The sequence below is a fragment of the Triturus cristatus genome, chromosome 4_2 (genome assembly GCF_964204655.1).
Source record: "Triturus cristatus chromosome 4_2, aTriCri1.1, whole genome shotgun sequence".
NCBI lineage: Eukaryota > Metazoa > Chordata > Amphibia > Caudata > Salamandridae > Triturus > Triturus cristatus.
In genome coordinates this window covers 969,502,715-969,514,722 of record NC_140586.1, presented here as the reverse complement: position 1 = coordinate 969,514,722, position 12,008 = coordinate 969,502,715, and the positions used below count along the sequence as shown (strand labels likewise).

Here is a 12,008-nt window from a genome sequence, read left to right as displayed (position 1 = left end):
CCTGTAGTTTTAGGGGATATGGCTTGCTGTTGCACAGTGTGTTCGAGGTGCCTCCAGCATAGGAACACCAGGGTACATTAAGAGCCTCATTTATACTTCGGAGAACGGGTTACTCCATCAGAAAAATGACTGATAAACCGTCTACCAACATATAAATTCCATTAAGTTCCATTGGATTTATATTTTGGGGGTTTGGAATATCCAACACCATTTTAATGGAGTAACCTGTCCACCGACATATAAAGCATGCCCTTAGTGGATTAATTGACCTTTGTGACCTTTTCTGCTGTGCGATACAAGGAAAGTGGTTTATTATAGGGTGCGGTTGTGTGACCTCACAGTTTTGATAAACTCACTACCTGTTCTGGGTCCAGTGAGGCTCATTTGTGAAACCTCAGCTCAACCCAGTTTAATGTCCATGGCCCACTTGTGAGGGCTTGCCCGAGGGCTAAATGTAATTTTCTAACTTTGTAAACTCATAGTGAGTGTTATCTTTAGGTGGAAGCACCCAGCAGTGGATTAATGCTCACCTCTGATGTCTGCTGTGCCCTACACATCATGAGCTCAGAACCTGGAACTCAGCTTCTCAGGGTCTGTGGTGAATAATTTTAGTACCAATAAACTAAGTAATAGTAAACAACACCTACATTTGGAGAATGTATGGGATGAAGCATTATATAAGTCCTATAAACAAAGGAATTAATAAGGGCAACAGTAAGAAACGTTGGCTGCCAAACGCATAGTCAGCTTACCCAAGCGGACCACCAGGGTTACACTAATAGAGCAAAATGTACTCCTTCAGTGTAAATCTTTCTCCGATGTCCAGAGAAAGCATGAGACGTCGGAGGTAAGCCATTCAACCACCCACCCTTTATAGAACGGGTGGTCAGATGGCTTTTTTTACTGCCTGTCAAATTCACATATATCCTGGCAGTGAGGGACAATTAAAATAAAAAATGAAATACACCAACACTGTGGGAGAAAAGAAAACTTCCTGGGTGTTGGGGCTATTTGTGTTCACTTATCCACAAACAAACTCCCACTCTAAACGACTTTGTATAAAGCGCTGCGATGGTGGTTCTTGTAAACCCATAGAGTGGTCTTAGGGCCGACAGAGGGCTTTAAATTTGGTGGGTGAAGTATTGCTGGACATACCACCCTGACCGCCTTTACTCCAGCACACACCACCCTGGCTGCCTTTACTCCAGCGCACACCACCCTGACCGCCTTTACTCCAGCGCACACCACCCTGGCTGCCTTTACTCCAGCGCATACCACCCTGACCACCTTTACTCCAGCGCACACCACCCTGGCTGCCTTTACTCCAGCGCATACCACCCTGACCACCTTTACTCCAGCGCACACCACCCTGGCTGCCTTTACTCCACCGCATACCACAGTGACCACCTTTACTCCAGAGCAGTCCACCCTGACTGCCTTTACTCCAGTGCACACCACCCTGGCTGCCTTTACTCCAGCACACACCACCCTGGCTGCCTTTACTCCAGCGCACACCACCCTGGCTGCCTTTACTCCAGCGCACACCACCCTGGCTGCCTTTACTCCAGCGCATACCACCCTGACCGCCTTTACTCCAGCGCATACCACCCTGGCTGCCTTTACTCCACCGCATACCACACTGACCACATTTACTCCACCGCATACCACACTGACCGCCTTTACTCCAGCGCATACCACCCTGGCTGCCTTTACTCCAGCGCACACCACCCTGCCTGCCTTTACTCCAGTGCATACCACCCTGGCTGCCTTTACTCCACTGCATACCACATTGACCACCTTTACTCCAGCGCATACCACCCTGACCGCCTTTACTCCAGCGCATACCACCCTGGCTGCCTTTACTCCAGCGCATACCACCCTGGCTGCCTTTACTCCAGCGCATACCACCCTGACTGCCTTTACTCCAGCGCATTCCACCCTGGCTGCCTTTACTCCACCGCATACCACACTGACCACCTTTACTCCAGCACATTCCACCCTGGCTGCCTTTACTTCAGCGCATACCGCCCTGACCGTCTTTACTCCAGCGCATACCACCCTGGCCACCTTTACTCCAACGCACACCACCCTGGCTGCCTTTATTCCACCGCATATCACACTGACCACCTTTACTCCAGCGCATTCCACCCTGGCTGCCTTTACTCCACCGCATACCACAGTGACAACCTTTACTCCAGCGCATTCCACCCTGACTGCCTTTACTCCACCGCATACCACCCTGACTGCCTTTACTCCAGGGCATACCACCCTGGCTGCCTTTACTCCAGCGCATACCACCCTGGCTGCCTTTACTCCAGCGCATACCGCCCTGGCTGCCTTTACTCCAGCGCACACCACCCTGGCTGCCTTTACTCCAGCGCATTCTACCCTGGCTGCCTTTACTCCACCGCATACCACACTGACCACCTTTACTCCAGCGCATTCTACCCTGGCTGCCTTTACTCCACCTGCCAAACTCTAAACCAAGCCACCAGCGTGGGAATTATAGACGGCTGAACTCTATAGTCTAATAATATTTTAATTTTCTTCTAGGAAAGACTCTCATATTTTTAAAGTTATCCACCCAAAAAGCCCTCAGGGAACGGATTTTATTTTGCAGATGCACATGATTGTTTCAGACCCGTAACTAATGTTGCATCATGTATTATCAACAGCTTATTCATACACATTTAATATACTTATGTATTTAATGGTGAGCTTGTGCTAATATGCCAGAATCTCTAAATGGCATGATTCATTCACAGACCTCTTTTAGATCTTATTAGGGCTATAAATTCAGGATTTACAGCAGGACAATGCTCAGCTTCTCAGATCTGTGATCTCAGGGAGGAGAAGCAGTGAAACCTGCTGACTGCTGATGTTGTATCTCTTTACTGACCTTTGATTGTCTCCTTTCTAGAGTGGTCAATGTACTCAATATCTGTTCCCTTCTCTCCACTGGTCACAGGTGGTGTCGATGAGATATTGTATCTCTTTACTGACCTTTGAATGTCTCCCTTCTAGAGTGGTCAATGTACTCAATATCTGTTCCCTTCTCTCCACTGGTCACAGGTGGTGTCGATGAGATATTGTATCTCTTTACTGACCTTTGAATGTCTCCCTTCTAGAGTGGTCAATGTACTCAATATCTGTTCCCTTCTCTCCACTGGTCACAGGTGGTATCGATGAGATATTGTATCTCTTTACTGACCTTTGGTTGTCTCCCTTCTAGAGTGGTCAATGTACTCAATATCTGTTCCCTTCTCTCCACTGGTCACATGTGGTGTCGATGATATATTGTATCTCTTTACTGACCTTTGAATGTCTCCTTTCTAGAAATAGTCAATGTACTCAATATCTGTTCCCTTCTCTTCCATTGTCAACAGGTGTTGTCGATAAGATCCGCTTGGTCAATGCTGGTGACGAATGCAACGGGAGAGTAGAGGTCAGGCATGAGGAGCGATGGGGGACAGTCTGCGATTCTCACTGGGATATGAAGGATGCTGAGGTGGTCTGTAGACATCTTGGATGCGGATCAGCTTTAAGAGCACCAGACAACAATGGAGTGTTTGGAGCAGGATGGCACCCAGTGTGGCTGAGTCGGATTCGATGTACAGGAGCAGAGGCGTCCTTCTTCGACTGTCCTCATGAAGCGTGGGGACATAACACCTGTCACATCAGAAGTGATGCTGGAGTGGAATGTTCAGGTAAGAGAAAGAAGTACAGAGGAACAATTAAGTTATGAAAACTAATATCATGAAGGATACAAATGTAGAATGCTATGACTGCTGAAGGATTGGATTGGGTATCCCAGAGTGTGATGCAGGATGACTCATTGATAGTGCCAGCCAATCACAGTGCCTGTGTCTCTCTTGTGCACTGTAGCATCATGGTAGGGAATTACCATATAATATAAATGCCAACACCTTCACTGGGTCATGCATGAGAGGAGGCAGCAGAGCTTCAAGAGTCAATCAACAAGCAGGTATCTTCAATCAGACACTGTCTACTTCTGGAGAAACCCCCAAATCTGGAATGGAGGTTTGGGGGCCTTGAACGTTCAGCCCTTTGCTTCCGTGCTTCCTTGTGAGCTGGTATGGTGATGGTTGGAGCAACAGGGAAGGTGAATAGAAGGATATGTGACAGTAGAGATAGACAGGAGTGAGCAGAAAGGAGAGAGTTGGGAAGGTTGGGATTTTATTTAACTGGGTTAATAGTTTTAAGGTGTTTTTTTTCATTTCATTGTTTTGATTTATTTTATTTAAAATAATGTTTACATAATGATGAGGAAGCTGTCTGTTTTTATCTGCCAACCTCTATTTCTTGGTGTTTTCTAGGCCCGTATCGGAACTTTCATTACGCTGGAGTAATTGGAGTAATTTCTGTACACCAGCTCACGTAATTTGGAGGATAAATCCTGCCATGAGAGCACATTTATTGAGCATGCGTGGGTGATTGCGCTCGCTACTTACATTCTGCTTCATTCAGTAAATTCCACACACAAAATGCTTCTTCACATCCATTTTGTGTTAATAAAATAGTGCTAAAACATGGATTAAGTTAGGGGAAAATCCGAATCTTAAAGCACATTTGGTGAGTGGCTGCTCACGCTCACTGTTCATGTTCTGTTGCATTCAGCATATTTCTTGCCTCACATCCAATATGGACATAAGAAATAGTATTAAGTCCAGAATTATGCCCACCCATTGTTTTTTAGGTCTTGCTAGCGTAGGCTGCGCGCACACGCAATCTCGCTGGCGAAATTTAATGATATGGGGTATTTTCTGTAAGGGGCATTAAGCCCCACCCCTCTTTTCCATTGGCCGGCGTCACCGTTTGTGCTAAATGGTGGCCAGCCATTGGAAAAGAGCTCCTGGTGACGTAATCGCTCGGCTTTTTCAGCCGTCCCATTTGGACGGCTTCGCCTGCTTTGCGTTCATCGCAAAAGGTTTCTTACCTTTATGGGGCAATGTGTTTCAAACACATGGCCCCATATGGACAAGAAAGCTTTCGCGACGGAGGAAAGTGAACGCGGAGCGTGCTTGTTGCAATTATTACCCGTTACACCCGCATGTATCCGATGTCCCGCTTTTGTTTTTCGGCACGCAGCTTCCCGCGGTATCTATGTTCCTTTCTGAAATCTTTAAACCTATCGGCCTCACCCGCCTGTCAGCAACGGTGTAGACACCATTCCTAAGCAGCCGAGAATCAACTTTCTTTCCTCCCACATCCTTCAATACCTGAGTACGACTGCTTGTTCCCCTCCATTCACACCACCTATACTTATCATGAATATACGCTGACTTCAGCATACACGCTTGGCTCTTCCTTGTTTCTTTAGCACACCCACAAAACTGGCGCACAAAAAATGTGAAATCACCTCAAGTACAATTAGTCCCCGCGTTTGTGTGTACCTCGCTCTTTGTGCAAATGGCTAGATGGACACTGGACACACAAGACTAGTGCAGTGCCTCGTCTGCAGTAGTAAGCGCTGTATAAATGCAATGTAAACAACACATTGTTCTCGCTGAGGGTCTTGTTGGTTGGTTGTCCAGCTCACTTGTTTATTACCCGTGCTTGTTACCACAAACTCACAACTTCACAACGCTGCCACTGAGTGTCTTTTTAACACAAACCTGGTAAGCGTATGGACAGTATTGGGTGGTGTCAGGCCGTGGCAGCTCACCTTCAGTTAGAACATTAACACGCGTGGGGGCTTCTGTTCTTCTGGGTCAGCAGAGCCTGGCTTTTGCAAAACAAATCGGTGCATGCAGGTAGTTCAATTTTAGCTGTTATAAGTAACCTTGGAGAAGAGATCTGGCGTCCTGCCAATACTGAGGCCTGCAGATTCTGCTTAGGGCCCTAAAGTACATAAAAATACTGAATGCCCTCCGGGAAGACCCATTGTGTCCGCCTGTGGTTCCCTTTTGGAACCATTGGCTAAATACATTGGTTTCTTTCTTACCCCGTTGGTTAAAGAAACCCAATCGTATGTGAGAGATACGATGGATTTCATTTCACAAATAGAAAACCTCCCATATAATGCTGACTGTCAATTTTTGGTATCCTTTGACATTGTATCATTGTATACCAATATTCCACAAGACGAGGCGTTGGCAGTTATGGAACACAAATTGGAGGAAAGAGAAAGGCCACATCTAGTACCAACCGAGTTTATAATCTCGCTTGCGACTCTATGTTTAAAAAACAATTTTTTCAGTTTTAAAGATGTCTTGTACCTCCAAATTATGGGAGTGGCCATGGGCTGTTGTTTTTCACCAGAGATAGCCAATTTGGTCATGGACGAATTTGAAAAAAAGTGGATCTATAGCGACACCAACCCTTTTAGATCTTGGGTTTATTTTTGGTGTCGCTATATTGATGACATCTTTATGATTTGGGGTGGCAGTGAGACTGAATTAGCTAACTTTCACAGTTGGCTAAATATCAGAAAGTTGGAACTCAAATTCACGATTACCAAAGATAAAGATAAGATCAATTTCCTAGATGTCCTTGTACAACACCAGAGTGACAAATTGAAAGTCAGCCTATACACCAAACCCACTGACCGGAACACCCTATTGCACTTTACCAGCGGACATCCACGCACTCTGAAAGAAAATTTGCCGTATGGGCAGTTCCTCCGGATTCGGAGGAATTGCTCGAATACAGAGGACTATTTGGCATGCGCTGAAACTCTAAAAAACAAGTTAATCATGCGAGGTCATCCTAAGAAATTGACCAAGACAGCTCTTAAAAGAGCATGGTATACACCACGTGAAGACTTACTTACCCCTAAACAACATGAGGCTAACTCAACCCTCACATGTGTCTTGACATATGGTCCAAAAGTTAATAAGATCAAAAAGATAATTTTATCTAACTGGAAACTTATTGATAATCTAGACATTCAGAAGCCATTGTTTTCCTTTAAGAAAGGCAGAAACATTAGGCAACACTTGGTGCGAGCTACAAGAACTAGTGACCTTCCAAGAAAAGATCTCAGGGGCCTTTTAAGTCTTCCACCAGTGGTAGGACATTATAGATGTCAAAACTGTGCTGCGTGCCAAATGACCAGTGACTCAAAACACATAATAATCAATGGTGCCAATCATGAACAGAGAGTTTTTTCAAATTGTAAGACAAATAATATCATATATTGTGTTAATTGCCCATGCAAAATGTTTTACATTGGACAAACGACTCAGACTGCTAAAAAACGGATATTGCAACATAAGTCCAGGATTAAATGTCGGACACAGGGAGCTCCCCTGGTTCAGCATTTTCTCTCTCATGGTCACACAGAAAATGATTTACATTGGTCTGTGTTGTTGGTGGTACAAGATTCCAACAAAGACACGCTCCAAACGAAATTGAATAGAGCAGAGGCAAGACTCATAGAGAAATACCATACAGCATCACGAGGCCTCAATGATAGGGATGAAATGTGGTCACTGATTCAGGGCCCCTAGTTTTTTCTGCTTGGGCTGTCGTAGTATTAAGACATCGATCTTCAGGGTGACTTCCTATAACTTGCTACGTCTAGTCACATTATTTACCTACAATGTTTTTCTGTATCACGAATACGTGGGTTTATACATATCAGTTATTTGACACCTTACTGTAGGTTACATGCAAGGAAAATGCCGCATGGGAACTATACTGAGATACCATTGATGTTTCTTGTGTGACTGTTGATATTTTGTGACTCTAATATTTTGTGATTCTGGCATTCAGCAAGATTGTAAGGGGTGGCAGTACACTACACATCAGGTGTTTTCCTTATTTACGTTTTTCGAATGTTATTTGTTTTAATCTTCTTTTCATTATTAGTTTTTTAGCATTGCTTTATCCCTACATTATTATCTTTTTGTTTTATTTCCTTTCGGGTGAGGAGTGATGTTTTCTTATCCTCTTCGTTTATGTCTATTGTGAGACACGTCAGCGCACGTATTGGCGTCCTGCTAGTCCGCTTTCCATTTTGACCATCACTAGTATTTTTACTTCCGCGTTCTCCGACCACGGGATTCCAATCGGGAACCGCACGGAGAGCTTCATTCCAGTGAGAGACAGCACACCTATTCCATTTCCAACGAGAGTCCACATAGGATGCAAGGTATGACTTGCTTCGCAGTCTCCGGCCGTACTTTAGAACTTTGAAAGGTCCGATTTTTTCGTTTGGCGCGCCATACTTATAGCTCTTCATCCTTTTCTTCCTTATTAGATAGTAATCGATGAATGGACTATCACATGACGAAAGGATACATTGGCCCTGCACACAGTGTACTGACTGTGGCTGCGTATGTATAATTGGTAAGATTTGGGTTCTCATCCGTGTTACGCGCCCTTCATACATATTGGGTATGGTATTTTGATATTCAGATCTGATTTAGTCCCCCATTTTCTATTTAGATTTGTGTTCTCGTCAAAGATAATTGGCTGCTCTTCAAAGAAACTTTAGGAATTGCTGCGGATTTTGGTAACTTTTATGTACTTTGTAAACGGCGTTTTCAGGTATCTGGTGATTACACACGTGTGTTTGGCTGGCCTAATTCTGGTTTTTCAGTAGCTTTCCTGGCAAAGTTGACTTTTTACTGCACGGGTGTCACACTTTTTTGGTGGTAGTTTCTATCTATTTATTAAGTGACCTTCACAATTGGTGTGTATTGTTGACTGCTTTACACTGCCACCCTCAGAGAGGTTCTACATATCATTTAGATTTTGTATATAATTTATGTACATATATAGATAGGTGTACATATTGTAAAATGTGTCTGTGTTTATATTTTAGATATTGTGCCAGGAGATATATCCTTATATACCCTAGTCCTGATGAGGCCCCCAAGCAAGTTGGGCTGAAACGCGTTGACTATTGTTTTGTTTAAGAGCCCCGGAAGAATTTAAACTTTTTTTCAAATTGAGATATAGACAGTACCAATAAATTAGATTGGGGGGCTAATACCGCTTTCCTCTCCCCAGTACTGTCCCATGGGGCGACTCTAATGCTATGGAATGCTTATGATAATAATGGTTGCATCCATTATATATATAATTGTTGTAGGGGAATAAGGAATTGACTAAATGTCCTTTGTTTTGTATGTTTTTTTGAATAATGGATTGTTGTTTATTCAATTTTGTATGAGATGAATATTTGAAATCGTCTTGATATGTGGATAAAAAGAGATTTATCGAGCGAAACTGTGTCCGAACAATGATATAATCAATGGATGATTTATTTCAATATACAAGTAATTTTTTGTGAAGGAGTAATTTATGGTATCCTTCATGTTGTGAAAGAAATATCTTTTTGATCTGTTCCGTCGCATCATTTTGTTTGTTGTTAGGGCCATTTTAAAGGCAGATCTCCGCAGCAGGTGCACGAACCCCCTGAGCTGCCGCGCACCGTTGCTCCTGGTGATGTGAGCTGGGTGCAGGGCAGGCGAGAGTTCGGCACGGGGTTCTCTTACACAGGGAGTTTGATTTCAAAAGGGGGTGGCAGGTAACAAGTTTGGGCAAGCGGACAGGCTGGCACACCGGCACCTCCCGCCGTGCATCGCTGGACTTGTGAAAAGCGGTGTGCACAGCTCCAAAGGGCACGGCAGGGGGCATGGGGGTGTGGGAAGTCTCGCCCCTCCCTGCTGCTGCAGCTTCCCTTCAAAGACACTGCTGGTTAGTGACTCCCAACTCAGGGGGGCGTGAAGAGTCCATGACTCCCACCAGGAGGGGTGCCCCGCAGCCAGACAGGCCCCTCCCGACTCTGCCCTCCCCACATTCAGAAGTGCCAGAGCGCACACGGCCGGGAGAAAACAGGAACGGGGCAACTCACGGAGCCCAGGAGCACACATCGAGGAGTGCTGGTGGTGTAACCTGTGTTCACTTCCCTGAAGTGCCGGGGTCCGCTTCCTTGTAAATGGAAAATCCAGAAATGGGCACATGGAAATATTAAAGTGTGAATGGGCATCTGCTGGCCCTGCAGAGGGGCAGGGCTAACAGGTGGGGGAGGGTTGGTGTTGAAAGGAGGAGCATTCCAGGCGTAGAATTTCTGTTCTGCTTAGGGAACACTCCTCTAAATCTCAGCGGGTCTTGGGGTTCAGGAAGGTAACTCCCACAATGGCTTCATCAAATGTCCCCCCAAAATGTTCTCACCGCATATGAGCAGGTAATATACCTCAGTGGGTTTAGGCACTTGCTTCAGCGTTGGGTACATCCTGAAGAACAGTGCCCGTGACAGCCACCTCATTTCATCCTTATAAAGTTGATGAAAGGGGGAACATATCTTTAGTTAACAGTAGCATCAGGCTGGACTCCAGCAGTGTGACCAGTACACCCAGTCCAGATGTCTTCTGCCAGGGCTGATATTTGCGGTACTAGTACTAACAAGACACAAATACTACTTAGCGGGGTGGCGCTGGGACAACTCAGGAGCGCTGTTAGCAGCTATTAATGGTCTCACATTTTAACATTTTATAGAAAGTCCACCCATGTCCCACTGAACCGGGAGTGGAAACCATTCACTTCTTAGATCCTCGTCATTGTAAGCGCTTGACTTGTAATGATTTGAAGAAAGGTCCGTTCTCAGATTAAATGAACCCCCACATTAAAATGCTGTAATAATATTGATTGATTGATTGATGTACTTATAGAGCGCAGCTATCACCCTACGGGCATCTTGGCGCTTGCATTGGGAACCCGTCCTGGTTTTTCCCTGTAAGATAACCCGTACTGGGCATCCCCAAGGTGAAAGCCAGGCATCCCGCCGCGGGGGGCCGTTGTGGAGATTAAGCAGGCTTGTTGCCCAGAGCTGCATAGTGTGAACTCATGCTTAGAGTGGGCACCGAAGCGAGAATTATCAAGTCCGTGGACAATTGGGCTCTGGACCCTGCCGCGTCGGGAATTGAACCCAGGTCCCGGGTCTGATCTCTGCTTCAGGGTATGCCTCCTCTAACCAGTGAGCTACACTTCTCCTTTGTTAAAGTTGTTAAAGTATCATTGCCTACTTTCAATATAGCGCTTACTGTGGCGGCCTATGGCTTCAAAGCAGTGGCCATAATAGTGTGAGATGGATTAAGCCACGCCCTATTTACAACACTAAGTTAGCATAAACGAGATCATGGTTAGCAAGCAAGCTTGTCGTTTCTGCTGCGCTGCACACGACACTGTTGTTATGTGTTATTCATTTTAGAAAAGCTGACTTGACTTTGCCTTACAGGATAACAAACTGTTGTTTCACATTCTTAACCGTGAAATGTGCCCTTGGTCTGTACATCATGCAAAGAACGCGTCTGGGTCACTAGAAGGTACAGAGTGTTGTGTTTAGATTGATCGTACCACTTGTTAGACATATCATGCATACAGCTACCAATATCTGAAGGACAAGCATCTTTAAGGTTTTAGATTCATTCGAACAGAAGAGCTGATGCATGCTAGAGCTGATCCTTTGATGTGATTCTACTAAGCTGATCTATACGGTATGGGGTCCCCCCTGTTAGCCTAAGAGACCTTCTAATAGTCTAATAATAATAATGTATTAGATTCTATTGAAAGGAGTGTGGCTTTATACCACCGTCATTATTAGTATGATTGCTCCTTTCATTTTGTATGGTATTGTAATAATGCTTATGGTTCTGATTTGTACTGTTAGTCTGCTAGTGTTAGCCAAAGTACTGCATCTTAGGACACGAGGTTTATAAAATAAACTCTTTAAACTTTACCGTGTCTGTATTATTATGTTGTGGACTAACAAATAGATACGAACAGGTATTTCGGATTCCCACCACTCCTGAGAAATATCTAAGTCGCTTGTTCTGGTTTGTCTATACATTGGGACCACCTAGCTAGATCTAGGTTAACGAATGGGATACTAAGCTAGTCGGATAAGTGGTTCTGGGTTCTGAGGGGAGTTTTCTGGTACACCACAATTCTCTGAGGTCCTGGTCTTCTGCGCGTAGTTCTGTGCAAAAGCAGAATCCCTGCAACATGGCGCACCTAACGTTTGGTCTTATGATCTG

At 44.9% G+C, this 12,008-nt stretch overlaps 1 protein-coding gene across 1 annotated transcript in view; it reads left to right on the top strand.

Annotated features, from left to right (window-relative positions):
- The window catches only part of LOC146839176 (CD5 antigen-like), a 612,478-nt gene that overhangs the window by 568,969 nt on the left and 31,501 nt on the right, over nt 1-12,008 (top strand). Inside the window, exon 5 of the mRNA XM_085603205.1 lies at nt 3,387-3,707. Within this exon, the coding sequence (XP_085459331.1) occupies nt 3,387-3,707 (321 nt within the window). The remainder of the gene's footprint in view (nt 1-3,386; nt 3,708-12,008) is intronic.